This window comes from Anolis carolinensis, chromosome 4, assembly GCF_035594765.1.
Source record: "Anolis carolinensis isolate JA03-04 chromosome 4, rAnoCar3.1.pri, whole genome shotgun sequence".
Classification (NCBI taxonomy): domain Eukaryota; kingdom Metazoa; phylum Chordata; class Lepidosauria; order Squamata; family Dactyloidae; genus Anolis; species Anolis carolinensis.
The window spans coordinates 97650293-97668376 of record NC_085844.1 but is presented as its reverse complement, the minus strand read 5'-3'; the positions used below and the strand labels follow the sequence as shown (position 1 = coordinate 97668376).

The following is an 18084-nucleotide window of genomic DNA, read 5'->3' as shown; positions in this document are numbered from 1 at the left end:
AAAGCATTCCTCGGGTGGTTGGCTGTAGTGTTTGGGGAGGACATTGGCAGGATCTGGGCTACATGTTCATGGTGCTCACTATAACCTGAAATGTCATCGGAGGGAGTGCTTTTGGTGGCTACTCAGCACTGTGGGTTAAAACTGTTTGTGGAAGCGGGAGGCTGTCTGTGGAAGTGGCCCCTTCACAAGAGATGTGTCACAGCAGGTTTTCACAATAGTTACAACATGATCTATGTCCTCTTTACTATAACCACCAGGTTTCCATTAGGATAAAGAATAGAAAAATTGTAAAATTCTTATTGCAGAAGTGATTGGCCACTTGAAGAACTGACTCATCCATTTGCAAACTTTTGTGGTAATAAGACAATTTTGCTGACTACAAATAAGCCATTGCAATGAAGTTGAGTACATAATGAGGACATAACCCTGTCCTTTAGTTCAGAATACCAAGGATTTGTGTTCAGCTTTATCCCCGCAATTATTTCATATAGGAAATCTGTCAAATAAAAAAGAGTGCCCTTCAAAAATTGAAACATCACAAGGAAAGGCTTGTTTAATTATACTAGACACAATAAAATTACTATTTCATAGACAAACACAGCTTAAGCTGTGGATCCAGTTTCAAGGAGGTCAGGATCAAGCAATGCCTGCCAAATGCTGCTGTATTACTAATAAATACACATCCTGTACTTACATTGAGGTTTCCTAGGGCTAGTGTTGCTAACGCTGCTTTCAAAGGATGAATGGAAATTGTGTATCGTCTCTTGCAAAATCTTTCTCTCTCGGCCCTGTTAAAAATGACAAAGAAAACAGAAAGTAAATTTATGCTCAATATCCTACTATCAGTGAGAAAGACAATACCAAGTAATTTTTAAGGATATATTTTGTTATACAGTTAGGGGTATATGCTATGCAAAGAGGTTTAATGTGCCTGTTACTGGTGCCAATGGAAATAACCTTGTTTTTTACAGTCTATTTGTGGCACCTAGTATTCTAGAAGAAGGCTGCTGAACATTGTGATCAAAATTAGACAGAATCACAAAACTAAACACAGTGTATTGTGTATGTACTTTGGCTGGCCAACTCTGTAACAAATCCAGTGGCTCTGCATTCTTCAGCCAAATGCATTTAGCAGCGTTAGGTAAAAAGCTTTTGCTCTGAAGAGAAATACACTTACAATATATCTATTGCCCAATGGAACTGAAAGTGATGACTGAGTGGAAAGGTGTTATAGCATCAACCTTGTTTACATAGGGATGAGCCCTGAAATATTATAGCAGTGCTGTGGCATGAACCCATAGCAAAGCACATCGATTCCATGTTGCTGCATCAAAAGCTTCAACTCTGCTTCCTAGCAGACCGGGACAACCCACTAAAATCTACATATTTCTGACAAATGCGGGTTTCATCTCTGGGGACATGAGAGCTGCCATTGTGATATGGCCAGAATTCGTTCTTTTTCTTCATGATTTGGGGAGAAAAAGCTTTAAAAAGAGGAGGAAACCTCTACTTCCGAATTACAAGATATTAAGACATACCTTTCCTGCATTCAATTCAGAAATAGCTGCCAAAATTTGTTGTCTAGAACCATCTGTTTTAATTCCCAGTTCTTTTAAGTCACCATCAGTAAGAGTAAGAAAAGCTTCCATATCCACCTGTGAAAAAGAAATCCATATTTCTTTCTTATCTAGGATACAATGGTATAATGCAAAGGGAGTCTTTACATTCTTCTCTCCCTTCAAATAATTCTTAAAAATCTCATATAATGTTCTATCTTTTATTACTTTACAGAGCTTGAAGATTTGTTACTACAGTAAATGAATCATTTGTCTAAAGCTGTAATGAGGAAGTGAAGGAACACTGGTTCTAAATGTATGAGTTTCATGAATTCAATAGATGGCTCCATGCAAGCATTTTGCCATTTTCAGATCCCTGCATATGGAGTGTGGAGATGATAGCTCTTAAAACTATATTGTTGTAAGTAAATATATTATAACAAAGCAAATATAATAACAACAACAACAACAAGACACAACTCCTTTCTGGAGGGACTTGAAGGGTTTATGTTACAGTAGAACATGCTTAATTGAGCACCAAATGGTTATTCCATTTCCACTCAAAGAAATAAACCATTATATGCCAAAAGCATTTGGATCTATATTTGGGGAGCAATGAACTGGAAAAAATTTCTCCATATTTTTGATTTGTGATCCTAAAATATCACTTATATTCATTCAACCAATGCACTTGAGTTTTTTTTATTATGTCAGAAGCGACTTGAGAAGCAAATGCACATGAGTAATTCTTAATGTATGCTTTGAAAAGATCTGACTGCCTTTTAAAAAACCACATATCTTTGCAATGTGCAGAACAGTCAAATGAAATATACGAGTGTGTTTTTAAAAGCAAGAGTTGTAAACATAGCATACAGAAGAGAACTGAGCAAGAATGCACTCAACATATCCTGAAGGCATACGATGCACTGAAAACCTTCACTTTGAAAGGAAAGAATGCATGGCAAGTATCTAGCTAAAGCACTAGACAAGAGCTGGGGAAAGTTTCAGTCAGGCATGCACACATGCATGTTCATTCATATGCAATAAACAAGCAATTAACAAAAAGCAAAGAAAAAAACATTTAAATAAAACTTTACCTCCTGCTCTTCAAAAATTGGCTGATACTTCTCAAGGGAGAGTTTTTTAAGGATTCCTGTGAGTTCGTCTTTAAATTAACAAAAGAAAATAATATTGGTGTTTTGTGAAGGCTAGGAATCATAGATATATTTTTGGAAATGAACATTTTGAATTAAGAGGCAAAATCACAACATAATCTAACCAAGAAATTCTCCCTTGAACCTGAAGATGCCCAACAAAACCATCTGTGCAATGCAACCTAAAATGGTACTTGCATTTTATCTTTCACACATTAATATGGGATTACTAGCACTCTTCAACTCTTCAGAGGTCTGTTGTGAATGAGGACCAAAAGGGAAATGATCATTAACCAAACATAGTAGTTGCATTGCCTCAATTGCTTCAAAATCATAACAAGCCTTTTCTGAGAGGTAAGGATGGAGTAGGAACCAATTAAACAGCAGTTGCTACTATCATGACACCTGCTATTATGAGAAGAAGGGGTGACGGACTTCTTATTGAAGAATATGGTCCGTTATTTTCAAACTCAGAAGATAAACACCAAATTATATCTCTACCCAGTCTTAACACAGGCCCCTTTTACACTGCCATATAAAATCCAGATTATTTGCTTTGCAATGTAGACTCACATAATCCACTTCAGAGCCAATAATGGGGATTATCTGCTTTGATAATCTGATTATATGGCAGTGTAGAAGGGGGCCCAAAAGGCAGAAGGGAATAAGGGCTGTTTAAAATACCTACTTTCAGCTTTTCCAAAGAGCATGGGGCAACCACAGTACAAATTTTACCAGCCTCTAAACTTTTTAATTCATATTAGAATAATAGAGATGGAAGAGACCGCATGGGCCATCCAGTCCAATCCCCTGCCATGCAGGAAAAGCACAAAGTATCCCAACAGATGGCCATCTAGCCTCTATTTAAAAGCCTCCAAAGAAGTAGCTTCCTTTTTTTCCTAATATTTTATTTACTGATATTTCACCTCTTTCTGGAAATCAAGATAGCTTACGAGAGTTAAAGTGAAAGAAACCGATATAAATTAACATATAATAAAATGATTATAATATGATGAAACTATAAGATAATATTCATATAATAAAACTACAGCAATAAAATATCATATTCATATACCGTATATACTCGAGTATAAGCCGACCCGAATATAAGCCGAGGCACTTAATTTTACCACAAAAAACTGGGGAAATGATTCGAGTATAAGATGAGGGTGGGAAATGCAGCAGCTACCGAAAAATTTCAAAAATAAAAATAAAATTAAATACCAATAAAATTAAATTAATTGAGGCATTAGTAGGCTAGATGTTTTTGAATATTTACATAAAACTGTAATTTAAGATAAGACTGTCAAACTCTGATTACCTATATACTTGAATATAAGCTGACCCGAATATAAGCCGACCAGGACCCGCACTTGAGTATAAGATATGGGGGGATTTTTCAGCCCTAAAAAAGGGCTGAAAAATTTGGCTTTTACTCGAGTATATACAGTAATCAAATTCATATAATAAAACTATCAACAGAATTGAAAAACATACTCTTAAAAATACATATCTCATTTGACCTGAGTTGATCTACTTAGGAGAGAGCTCTCTTTGATATGAGCTTGGCCTCAAGGAAATAGGATAACTTTCTTTCCTTTGGTGGGTGTCAACATTGCAGTGGGTAAACCACTGGCAGTGCAGAATATCAGTATGAAAAGAGACATGATCGCTTGTTGTTCCCTTTCAAGAACCTTCTGTACAGTATATTGAAAATGAATATGCTTGTGAGAAGAGTTTCTGTAATGTCCCAAGGCGTTCATTCAGAGATCATTTAGACAAACAATGCCAGTCACATGTTTAAGAACGATGGCTGTATCTCACATGACCTGGTTAATCCTGGATGTACTCACCATCATCCGTTAGAGTGCCGCTGCTTGAGCCTCCACTACTTTTCCCTTGTCGCTGGGAGGAAGATACTGAGGACTCTGTGCTTTGGACCTTGGGTGACAACGATGGAGATGGTGAAGGGGTGAGAGTTGGAGATGTGCTTTTAGAAGTAGAGGAATTCTCAGATGGAGGATTCTTCTTCACATCCAACTTCTGTTTGAGATAACATATTAAAAATATTCCTCTTATTGAAAAGCACCATAGATTGATGTTTTTCTTTCTTTTTAAAGCATAGAACATCTTTATCTTGGGTATTTTGTATCACTTTGTATAAGGACATTTACAGACAATTTGTGTTCCTACTGCCTATATTTTGAAATTGACATTATTGCAACAGGTGAGTCAGCTGGCTAGAATATGAAGATATCTACTGCACATTCTTAAAGAAACAGGAAAAAATCAGAATCAAACATACTTGGAGTAAGACTGGACTCCATTTCCTGCTTCAAATTAGCAGCCCAGCTTTCATTATGGCATTATTCTTTCATATCCATATCAGTAATTTTTAAGAATTTAAACATGTTAGTTTTCTGACCCTACTGAGTATATTCACAAATAATATTGACAATTAGAAAATTCAGGGAGGTTTTGGGTTGCCTGCCCCCAAATCCTTCAAACAGATCTGCTCTTTTGATAAAAACATGTTTTGATTAGCATAAGCTGGATCTACATTGTATATATCCTAGGATCTGATGCCATATTATCTGCTTGTCCCAGATTATCTGGCAGTGTAGATTTATATAATCCAGTTCAAAGCAGATAATCTGGGATCGGATTGTGAGATGTATGGCAGTATAGACCCAGTCATAAATAGGCACAAGTTGGAACTACAGAAATTATTATTATTAGTAGAAGTATTAGTATTACTACCTTTTCCCCTGTGTTTCTTTCCATAGGGACTCATAGTGGCTTACAATAACATGACACAATAACATATGCTTTAAATTTTTTTAAAAACACAGCAAATACAAAAATTAAAAAACAATTAAATATTTATTTCATGAATACAAGCTAAAATACAATTAAAATACAATAAAAATAGAACTAAAATAAAATTTAAATTAAAGATCCCTCCATAACCTCCCTAGCAGTGTGCCCCTCATCCTCCCCTAAAAGCCTGGTGGAAAAGAAATGTCTTAACTTGTGTGCCAAAGGCAAGCAGGAATGCCCCCCGGTCCCTCTTGGGAGGGAATCCTAAAATGGGAGCAGCCACCAAAAAGGTCCCCTCCTGTGTTCACACCAAATGTGCTTGAGCAGATGGGAAGACAGAGAGCCTATGATCTGGAGAGGACCTCCCCAGATCATAGAATCACAGTTGGAAGAGACCTCGTCGGCTATCCAGTCCAACCCCCTGCCAAGCAGGAAAATCGCATTCAAAATACATGATCCTATATGTCTCACAGATTCATAAAGAGAGAAATACAGCCCTTCTAATAATCTAAACCTAAGCCATATAGTCTTATTTATGTACACCATCAACAACTTCTATACTGTTTGATCTCTAAAGGAGACATATTCTAGTTTAAAAGAAATAAATTGTAAAACCTTCAGAACGTGCACACTGATGATGGCTTGTGTACTTTCCACCCCAGGAGGAGGAGATGAAGGAGCTGGATCTACTGATATCTGCTGTTTGTTTGGCTTTTGTTCAGGGATACCAGCAGCTTTTTTCCTTTGAGCTGCAATTTGAGACAAAACACTATCGGCACTTCCACCTAAAAATAAATTGGGCACAAAAATACATTCAAATGTCTAACAATGTATGTTTGTTTTTCAAAATTAAAAAAGAGGCTAACCACAATCTAACATTCTAAATTCATTTTTAAAAAGCATGTGATACTTTATCTGAGGAAAGATGTTTCCAAAATGTAACATTGAGAAGCTAATATGGGAAGAGGCAATATTAACAACCTAAAATGTTGGTGAGAGAGAGGGGAGAAGGAAGCAGGTGACTTGGTTAACTAGTTGGTCATGATATATGTAAACTCGGAATGTCTTTATTAAGAATGTAATAGTTTGAATGATGGATTAGGAGAACAGTGTTTGAATTCATGTTCACTGAGGGAAACCCACTAAGATCTCAGAAAGCTATACTTTCTCATCCTCAGAGATGAGGCAATGGCACATCCCTCTCAAGGGTTGTCATATTTCAAGAGTCTACTTGCAAGTACATATTTATTGCTAGTCTGTCCCAGGTTAAGCATATACAATTTCAGGTGTAAGATAAAATCAGATGTGGGCTAAAGTACTATGGTTAGGAGATAGGAGGAACACAAAGATAAGATAAAATTAAGGAAAAGAAGCAGGAGTCAAGAAAACATGAATAAAAACGAGAGCATATAGAAACGTCTGAAAAAGGCAGGTAAGTCAAGTTTATGCAGGCAAAGATGAAAGTGAAGCAGAGCCAGGTATGCATTGTATGCATTATTGTAATTGTTATGACATTTATTGCTTGAGCAGCTAAGTCAACTCCACACACCCACCCACTCTCTCTCTCTCACACACACACCTATCTTCATATTTGAATAAATATCTATAAGCACCTGATTTATTGTGCATTTCTCCACCATGCCTATTAACTCCTGCAATGCTGTTAGAGCCACCAGAAGAGTGAGGGGAATGGTTGAAATTGCTTGAACTGGAAGGTGTAGGAGGTCTTCTTGCAAAAGTTGACAGCTTAATAGGCCTGGTATTTCTAGTTAAGGAGCCCTGGAAGAGGAAAAAGAAACTTATCTTCAACTTTAGACTAGGTAAGGTAAAAAAGGTAAAGGTTTTCCCCTGATATTAAGTCAAGTCGTGTCCAACTCTGGGGGTTGGTGCTCATCTCCATTTCTAAACCAAAGAGCCGACGTTGTCTGTAGACACCTCCAAGGTCATGTGGCTGGCATGATTGTATGGAGTGCCGTTACCTTCCTACCAGAGTGGTACCTATTGATCTAATCACATTTGCATGTTTTCGAACTGCTAGGTTGGCAGAAGCTGGGGCTAACAGGGGGTGCTCACTCCGCTCCCCGGATTCGAACCTGTGGCCTTTTGGTCTACAAGTCCAGCAGTTCAGTGCTTTAACACACTGCAACACTGGGGGCCCTGAACTTTAGATTAGTACTAACAAAACAAGGTAGTTAGTGCTAATTAGCTTTTTATGAATATTCTAGATGGAAAAGGAAAAGAATGAAAGTCAATCATGTAATCTTTAAATTCATGACCTTGGGAGACACTGGAAATTAGAGTACTATTGTGGTTACAGGTCTGGAATCAATACATACGAGTTCTAGACTCAAATCCCTATCCATCCTAGGAATCCTTTGGGCATCAGCCTTCAATAATGGCCAAATCCTCCAAAACCTCAAATTATAATTGGATCGCCAATTGCAGAATTCCCCAACAGTTCTGAACTGACTTCAGTCCTACAACTTGGGAACTGACATGAGGAAATAGTATCAGTTTGAAGACTGAAAAACTAAAATTTGCTAGCTTAATTGTTGTTCCTGAAAGGCTGGAGATCTGTTTCACCACAGACAGTCACATTTGCATGAGTCATAACCTACCATTGGAATATCTGCCATTAGTCAATGTTATATCGTGGTTAAAGTACTGGAGTGGGAACTGGGAGATTAAACTGAATGACTTAGGACTAGCCACTATCTCCCACAGCCTCTTGTGTAAGATTTCTGTGAAAATAAAGTAAGGGGATGACAGTCATGTATGCAAACTTGACCTGAAGGAAGGAAAGGAAGGATATGAATGTAAATAATAGGGCTGTGCAAAGCTTCGGGGGTCCAATTCATTAACTGGAGAATTGTATGATTCGTTAATATAAATCTCCAAATTACCCATTGGAACAGGATCCCCTCCAAAGCATTACAAAATGAAATGGAAGGCTCAGAAAGGTTTTGGAGAGATTAGTACAAATCTGTTGTTTTGGAGCATTTCAAGCTGTAGTTTTAAAAATTATTTTTAATGGAAAAAAACTTTTAAAACTTCATAAAAATCAGTAGATTAACAAATATTTCTGAAATGTGCTGGACTGATGGCCTGCTTATGTTGTCTCATTGTGCAGAAATTCAAAGGGATAACGACTAGTTTTTTAGAACAAATTGCTTATAAAAACTTTTTAAAATTCCTAAAAATTAGTAGATGAATTAATCTTTCTGAAACTTTGCAGGATTAATGCCCTGCATATGTTGTCTCAATGTGCAGAAATTCAAGGGGATACCTCCTGTAGTTTTTTTTTAAAAATTTTTTTGTAAAAATCCTAAAAATCAATGAATGACCAAAATGTTCTGAAACTTGGCAGGCTTAGTCATAAATATTGCCTACAAGTGTGCCAAGTTTCATCCTGATGATGGAGAACAGGCCTCAAAAAAATCCCCATTGCCACTAATAGAAAAATCTTAACTAAGCATTTATGAAACTTTGGAGATTTAGATTATGAAACGAAATGGGACTCCTCCAAATCTTGACAGGACAAAGCAGGGATTTGAGCCATTTTGCACATCTCTAGTATGTAAATAACATAACAAATACAGTCATAAAATCAAAGAGTTGGAAGTAGCCTCATGGACTATCTAGAACCCTGGTTCCCAACATGACCAACACACCCCACGGAGGGGCAATTTTATTTTTAAGGGGGGCAATTCAAGAATGAGTTAATAACAGTGAATTTTCTGTATTTCTTATGGTTCAAGGGCTTCATAGACGGTATATAAATACATATTGTGACATACACATTTTGAAAATTAAAATCATAATGTATATGGCAGTCAACTTGTGACAATGGAGAGAGGGAAAGCCCGCCAGTACAGATGAGTGGTGAGAGCACAGTTCACTAGAGAATGCATAAGCACAGAAAAGTGAGATCACTTTCATGTCAAACACACCACGCCGCTCAGTGTTCTTTTAACATTACAATCACTACAATATGTGTGTGTGTGTGTCTTTTTGCTCTGCATATGACTGTAGCAACAAAAATTGTGAAAAAATTCAAAGAAGAATTATTACTTTCATAGGTAAGTCAATACTTTTTGTATGAAAGTAATAATAATAAACACATTATCAGCTGCAATAAAATGAACATCAGGTGACTGGATATTCTCGCATATTCTCACCAAATACAAGCAATGAAGTTGGACACTTTAGTTCCTCTGAATTCAATGGAGATAACTCAAATCAATTGTGCCTCAAATATTAGGCTTGGTGAAGTCTCAGTTTAAAATGTGAGCAGACGACTATTTTTCAGTGAAAAGTTGTTCCCCTTAAATATATATTCACCTGATTTAACTCAATATTTCTACATTTGGTTTGGAAAAATAAACAGGATAATTGTATGTTTGCTAGGCTGAGCTGCTTATAAGGAAGGATTCAAAAGTGATAAACATTTTTCAAAACAATTTACAAGGGGGACTACAAACAAGTCTTAGTTTCTGTTACTCTGCAAGCTTCGTATGAACTGAAAGCTTATAAACTCCTGAGAGAACAGACTGAATGAATTTAATCTCCTTATTTCCTTTCTGCCTCTCATTTTCTGAGTACTGTACGAAACTCTAACACTACAAACATTTACTTTCCTTCTTAAAAGTTAGCTTATATGGATTCACTGGGACTTGCTCCCAGGTAAATTAATACACAACTGCCACCTAAATAACAAATAGCATTCAAATAATTGAAGTAAAACACTTTGCTTTATAAATCTCCAATGACTTACAAAAAACTAAACAAGCTCTTTGATTTTAAAGGAGAACAAAGCTATCAATAATCATTGACAACTAAAAGATGAAGTAAAACCCTATATAGTATTATTTTATTTCTCAGTTCCTTACTTTATCATAATTTCCACTTTCACTGCTAGCTTTGTGTGGGAGACCAAGCCTTGTTTGCTCTGTGATGCCATCTTTGTTTGTTTGTATCCTGTCAGAATTCCACAGCTCAAAACGTGAAGGAGGCAAGAAGGGTGGAATTACAGCTTTCAGTTTGTCATTAGGCAATCTTGTAAATGGAGCCCCGCTTCTTAACTATTCGAGAAAGAAGCAAAGGAAAAAATGTTAACAGAAAAGATTTTTGACACTGACAGCCAAGGAAATAAAGTCATGAATTAAAAAAAATGGCAGTCATGAATATAACTGATTAGAACTGAAAACCCCATCTTTAAAAATCACTAAATCAATCTGCACGTGGTAAATTTGAATGGGTCAATTTATCTTTTTTAAAATTAATTTTTATTATAATACAACATTATTTTTTATTTTCAATAAAAACAAAAGTGGGGAAAAGGGGAAAAGAGAAGGAAAAGAGGTACAGAAAAAAGGAAAAAAGTAGAAAGAAGAGGGAAAAGTAGTAATAATAAAAAAGTGGTGCACAAAAGGGGAAAATGTTGTAGTTTGGTTTGATTTCCATCTACTCCTTGTATGAAAGAAGGTACCTGGTTGCCGCATTTACAACATTTCTTTGATGGATTCTTATAGCATTTAGAGAATTTTTCTGGAGTGATGTACCAGAATGGGTTTATTAATCTTGAAGCAGAATATAGTATATCAATTCACTTTTCTAGCTTAACCTTATAGAAAATCATATCTATAGGATACCAGCAGTTTTATAAGTCTAAAGTGATATTATTTCTTACATCTCATTCATTACATTAATTCTCAGAGAAACCAAAATGATAGTTTAGAAAATTCTGTCTGAGCCAGCACTTCTCAATTTTTAGGCCACGTTTTAGGAAATGGGATTATTCCAAATCCAAACTGCAGACAGACTGGTGCTTTTTCTGTTCACTATGGCATCATAAGATGGTTCTACATTGATTCTTTATCACACTGCTGATCTGGAGTGGTAAATGCTGGATTGGCCCCTAAGTGGTTCAGACAGACAGCTTCCAGGCCCTGTGGAAGCGAGAAAGAGCCTGGACTATCCGTGGCACCAAACTTGGTTTGCCACCCCTGAACTGTTTTAGCTACCCTTACCAACCCTTTTCTGTTTAAGTCAACAGATGCGACATGGCCAGTGTTGATCACGTGTCACCTGGAGGCAGGACATCAGAGCAATCACTTTGTCACTCCAGCTAGCAGAGGCATGGCCAAACTTCAGCCCTCCAGGTGTTTTGGACTTCAACTCTCAGAAATCCCAGCCAGCTTAGCTGCCTGAGTCGCTTGGCTCACCAGCTCCTCATGCCAGCTCTGCTCCTGTGCTCTCTTCTGGCGGTTTCTGAACTCAGCTTTTGTTTTTGTGCAGCAACCTGCTCCTGTCAACCAATCTGCTCTGTGGGCAGCCCCAGGGTAGGCACCCATTGGATGTGCCACACATTCGGCAGCCTGCATCATGGAAATAGGAAAGGAATGAGAGGAGGAGGGGGGAAGCAGCATGCTGCTGCCTGACACAGAGCCCCTCACAATTACTCGCTGAGCCCCAATGGCTTCACAGAACACACTTTAGGAACCCCTGCATTACTCAAATGTGGCTCTTGCTGTGGCCTGGTTAGATTCTGAGTGCTCAGAAGATGGGGCAGTGGATGCTGGGAGAGATTCAAAGGGCCCAGAAAGAAATGTTTTGGAATCTTCAGGCAGTTCCCAAGAGAACGGTAAAGGCCGTTCCCATTAGAACCTGCCAGAAGTGCAGATCAAGGGAAATGGGGTAGACGAAAATGAATGTTTGTCGAGATCAGAGATTAGAGTGAAGACCACAAAGCCAGCAATTAAGGACCCCACCAAGCGACTTAAAGAGATAAGGAGAGCAGGTGCCAAACAAATGATCTCATGGGAAGCATTTTGGCTTTTTAAAAGGGGTTCATGTCGACACAATCTTTGTGAGGGCAACGCAGCGTTTAGGTACGGAACTCTAAGTGTCAAGGCTTGTACAATTCATGTAACCAAGCGTCAAGCTGTTCCTGCATTCTGATCATGTGAGGCATAATTTTGCCTGCATTTGATTTTTATTTTATTTTATTATTTATTTACAGTATTTATATTCCGAAGGGGATTCAGGGCGGATCACATTATATACATATAGGTCAAACATTCAATGCCCATATACACATAGAACAAAGACAGAGACAGACGCAGAGGCAATTTAACCTTCTCCTGAGGGGATGTTCGATTCTGGCCACGGGGGGAGCAGCTGCTTCATCATCCACTGTGACGGCACTTCCTCATTAGTTAAATTTGCCTCCCCACTTATAAGTGGTACCTTATTTCCTACTTGATAAATGCAACTATCTTTCGGGTTGCTAGGTCAGCAACGAGCAGGGGCTATTTTTTATTTTTTAATTGACAGGTGTTCACCCTGCCACGGGCTGGCCTCGAACTCATGACCTCATGGTCAGAGTGAAATATTGCATCAGACTGCTCACCAGCCTGCGCCACAGCTCGGCTTGTGTTTGAATGGCATAGTACCATTCCTTGTCTTTGAATGGCATAGTTTTGCCTGCCTACAATTTATGTACCTTGTCTTTGCATCTCTCACTGGATTTGTTTGGAAACTCTCTCTCAAGGGATTTTTGGACTTTTGGCTTTTGTGGACATAACATTTTGAACTTTGATTCCTTTTTCATATTTGCTTGCTTTTCATATATCCAGGATCCCCCTGGGGGGAAGATTGCTATATAAATTAAATAAATAAATTTTATTATACTATGCTTTTAATAAACTCTTACATTGAATTATCTGCACAGTGTGTGGTTTGTGGTGAAAAGAGGCTTCAAGGTCCAAGTGCAACAGCTCTACTCAAATGTGGCTTTCTGGATTATGAGTTTCTGCTCCAAACTACCTAAACCATGTAGTAACTTCCCTCCATCATTCCATAGGGGGTAAATCAATATCTTATATCAAAAATAGTACAATTACTTTTTCTTTGGAAGCAAAAGATTTTCAAGCAAGAGTTGCTAAACAATCTGCCAAATGCTTGGCAAAGAAGTGATATATTCTGACTTACTACTGTTGTCAGTAATTCAGCATCCTTTTCTGCTTTTGTGACTTCCATACCTGAAGAAAGAAAGACATAGGCCACCCATTAATAGTACTATTCTAAACATATCTGAAAATTCATCTTATATGATATAGTACCATATTTTCTCCTGAGAAAATAAAGGGCCCTTTTCCCATAGTATAACTACTTTTTCATAAAGTTGGAGACTTCCTTTATTCGTTTTTATAAAATCTATAATATATAATAAATCTGCATACTGCAGCTATTTCTTGATCCTGACATAGTGAAATTCCATTTTCCCATTACAACAGTTAGATTTTTTATTATATGATATATACAACCAATTTTTTCCTATCCAATCAGTTCTTTAACCCAAACACAGAACAGAGAGGGAGGGGGGGAGGGGGGATGCTAACAACTTTGGACATGTTCATTTTAGTTTGACTAGATTTATATGTATGTATATATAAAAAACCTAAGTATGTTTTATTTTTATTTATTTATTTTTACCATTAGATTTGCTGCTTGTTGTCCAAGCTGTAGTAGCCTCATGATTTAAAGAACTGTCACTTTGATCGGTGGCCTTCATTGTACAATCAAATGGTGATTTAGATTCTTCTGGGAAAGGCACAGATGGGTTTATGGAAAATCCATGATTCAAAGTTTGGGTCAACTTCAACTTCCGAAACCTATTGGACATCCTGCTCCACCATGACTGGAAAAGAAAAAATGACAATTGATTGTTTCCTTTTATGCTCAATTATAAATATCTAGCACAATGATAAGGTGTCATTTGTTCCCCACTAAGTTGTTAACTGCAATATCACATTTATGCCATCAACACTGATGATGCGGCTGAACTGAAGCAGAGTAGGCTAAGACCAACTTTCATGAAGAGTTAAAGCAAGGCAGTAGAACTCTGTTGTTAGATTCCCTTGTTGAAGGCCTGTTGAGATAAAACATATGAAATATGTATACCTTCAAACCTCCCTTGTCATCAGGCAACATTGGGATGTCTACTGTTTGCTTATTTCTGGATGAAGGCATGGTTGTTTTGTTGTTCTGCTTATTCTTTTCTTTGTCTACTTGCATGCAGGCCGAAGCTAGCAACCGCACAAGTTCTGCATCTGAAAAATGCACATACGTTAATTCTGTACTTCAAATACATTAGTAAAATATTATTTTGTTTTTATGAAAAACATCACATGTTAGAAAGATTGAAGAAGAGGGAAATACCTGGATCATTCAGAAGCATTATCAGGTCAAAAGCTGTGTATCCGTTTTTAGCACGTAGATTGACATCAGCTCCTTGATTCAATAAGTACTTAACTACTTCTTTATTTCTTTTAAAGAAAAGAAAATATAAGTGAGGTGCATAGATTAAATAAAGATTAGAACAGGATCCTATAAAAGACTGAGCATTACCTACCCTACATCCTAATTTTTCCTAAACTTTGTCTTTTTTGTTAACAACAAATGTTTTTATGTTAAGGATCTTGCAGTAACCAAATGATTCAGTTGCTTACTAGCTGATACAACTCTGTTCTGTATTCCAGGTCTCTATTGATAAGCCCTGTATTCCAGGGTTATCATTAGCATTCTTAAGCATTCTTTAATATAGTTAATACCCAGATGTTGCAATGTTTAACAGTACTTGAACTTTCTTAGTTCAAACCACACAAATAACAAGACTTACCCATGATAAGTGGCTTGCATTAATGCTGTCCAACCATGGACATTATCTTGTTTGTCAATATCTACATTTCTTGAAACAAGCAGCTGTATAAGGGGCAATTGTCCAGTTACAGCTGCAATCATGAGTGGGGAAGCGCCATCATCATTAATGACATTGGCTTGAACTGGGTCTTCATCGGTAATCTCTTTAACCAGCTGAAAGTTCCCTACAGAGACAGTTAACATTGAGGGTCATATAAGAATTTCAGTCTATAAAACAAATTGTGTTGGTGTAATTTAAACAAGTAAAATGTGTCAGAATAAGACAAAAGATTCTGCTTTTGCAGACTCTGAGATATAGTTCAAGTATTAATTTAGATCAACAAATACTAATTTTCTGCTATTTACAATTTTTGATGTGGGCAGACACTGCTTGCTCTGAAGTTGCTGTTTAAATAGAAGCACAATACAGTGATACTTTGACTTAAAAGTTTAATTTGTTCTGTGAATAAGCTCTTAACTCAAAATGCTCTGATCTCAAAAGTGAAATTTCCCACTGAATGTATTGAAATGCTATTAATCTGTTCCGCCTCCCATCCCACTTTTGTTATTGTTTTTAAATAAGAAAATGTACTTTATAAACAACAAATAATGTTGTTTATAATTCACATGAAACAACAAAAAAGAAAGATCAACTTTAAAATGGTAGAAGCACAAAGTTGTGGCAAGGAAGCACAAATGAAGAGGCAGAAGCATCATTTTCTTCATATTGTGCTCATTCCAGCCTCCCTTCCTCTCTTGCTTTCTCTCCCTCTCTCTCTTCATGAAGCCAAACATACCAGGAATAAAAACCACACAAAATCAACTAACACAAATTCCTCAAAGCAGACAAGAGCAAAGCAAACAACAATTTCCCAAAGCAGACAAGAGCATGAGGCACGGAGGCACAGAGGCTATTCTCTTGAAGCCCTAAAGCCCTCCCTCTGGCGCTAGGTCTTAACTCAAAATGCTGCCCTTATGACAAAAGAAACCAGGGCTGAGAGGTGGCTCTTAACTCAAAACGCTCTTAAGTTGGGACACTCTTAAGTCAACGTTCCACTGTACTAAAAGTCAACTATGTGTTTCAGTAAGAAGTCTGAGTACTGCCAAGATAGGGTACTCTAAATTCGACATCATCTTGTAGCCATTACCTCATTTGGTCCTGAAGATTGTTTTGAATAGTATACCAAAGAATAATCTATTCTAATTGTAGAGATCTAAGGCCCCTTCTACACTGCCCTATATCCCAGGATCTCATCCCAGATTATCTGATTTAAACTGGATTATATGAGTCTACACTGCCAGATGATATGGGATAAACAGATAATCTGGGATCAGATCCTGGGATATAGGGGGAAGTGGAAGTGGCCTAAAAAACAGTGGTGAGTTGTGGCTTCTAGATTAGTAGACAAGTGAATCTGTTCAGGGTTTAACTATAAACTTTAAAGGACCAATCCAAGGTGCTCAATTAAATCCCCCAAACGGATTCCTAGATACTGCTAGTTGTCACTGACTAGAAGGCAGGAACTCCCCAAATTGAAAAACTGATTGTGGAAGGAGAGCTGGAAGAAGTCTACATGAAAGATGAAAAGAGGAGAAGGCAAAAAAAAAATGTCTGAAAGCAAAAAGAGAAAAATTGTGTGAGAGTAGAAAGAAGACGCTGAGCTGTTGACAAGATACAGAAACAAGAGTGGCCAGTTTTCTTTTAATGCTTTCAAAGATCCAGCAAAATCTGTGACTACAGACCACCTCTAGAAGCCTATAGTGATCATATACTAGAATGGACTGGGAGTGTGTTTTTTAAATGCCTTACCAATTTTCAAAGCATGGAAGATATCAGGTTGCCTCTTCTGTTTATCTGACAGAGGGAAGAGAAAAGAAAAATGTAAAATTTATTACATAGCTGCATCTTGGAATTAGTTTAATGTCAATATTTTGAATGCACTATAGTTCTTCAACATTTTGCATTTGAATTGCTAAATTATCAAGGTGATACAAGAGCATGAATAGTGTGCCGAGATGGTGTTCCTTCATGGGGACTGATAAGGTAACACTTCCATTATTTGGGCAAAGGAGTTCAACATCTTAGATAGCTCGTTTAAAACTCAGATGAAAATCTGGACCACATTCACTATCCTATTAACATGGAAGACACCAGCTAACACTATGCTCCCCACCTCTTAAAACATGGCTTATAGGTTGTCTGAAAGGACTGTACTGCTTTTGCTTTGACCTAAAAGTACATTTGGGATAACCATCTAACAAATGTATGGTGAAAAGGAATAAGATACTCAGGAGAAAAGGAGATCAATAATGTACTGTCATCAAAATTTAAAATTTCTGTAACCATGAACAAAGGGATCTCAAGGCATGATCCAATCTCTACATGGAAGCTGGATCATGTGCATACCAGACCAAACACAAACCAAATCTTGCAGTATATCTCAAATGTAAAGCATCTCTGATGTCTTTACAGGCAGTCCCCAAGTTACGAACAAGGTTTTGTAGGTTTGTTTCTAAAGTTGAATTTACAGTGTTCCCTCACTACTTAGTGGTTCACTTTTTGCGGATTCGCTGTTTCACGGTTTTTCAATAAACTCTAAAAGTCTATTACAAATCACAATTTACAGCCTAAGGAAGGGAGGAAGGAGAAGCTGCCCTGAGTTCCCTCGGGGAGAAGGGCGAGGTAGAAATATCTGAAATAAATAAATAAATAAATAAATAAATAAGCCAAAGGGAGAGGAAAGGAGCCCAAGGTGCAATGGGAGAAGGAGGCGATTTATCAACACACGACTGGTTGATAAAGACTTAAAATAGTGTATAACTATAAAATAATGCATAAATATTACAATAAA

At 37.3% G+C, this 18084-nt stretch overlaps 1 protein-coding gene across 1 annotated transcript in view; it reads right to left on the bottom strand.

Moving 5' to 3' along the window:
- The window catches only part of anks6 (ankyrin repeat and sterile alpha motif domain containing 6), a 32180-nt gene that overhangs the window by 4997 nt on the left and 9099 nt on the right, over positions 1–18084 (bottom strand). The window contains exons 3-15 of the mRNA XM_008108879.3: positions 17043–17087; positions 15213–15417; positions 14753–14859; positions 14495–14643; positions 14027–14231; positions 13523–13572; positions 10420–10611; positions 7144–7309; positions 6146–6315; positions 4564–4753; positions 2654–2721; positions 1539–1655; positions 695–788 (exon numbers count right to left, since the gene is read on the bottom strand). Of these exons, the coding sequence (XP_008107086.1) occupies positions 695–788; positions 1539–1655; positions 2654–2721; positions 4564–4753; positions 6146–6315; positions 7144–7309; positions 10420–10611; positions 13523–13572; positions 14027–14231; positions 14495–14643; positions 14753–14859; positions 15213–15417; positions 17043–17087 (1758 nt within the window). The remainder of the gene's footprint in view (positions 1–694; positions 789–1538; positions 1656–2653; positions 2722–4563; positions 4754–6145; positions 6316–7143; positions 7310–10419; positions 10612–13522; positions 13573–14026; positions 14232–14494; positions 14644–14752; positions 14860–15212; positions 15418–17042; positions 17088–18084) is intronic.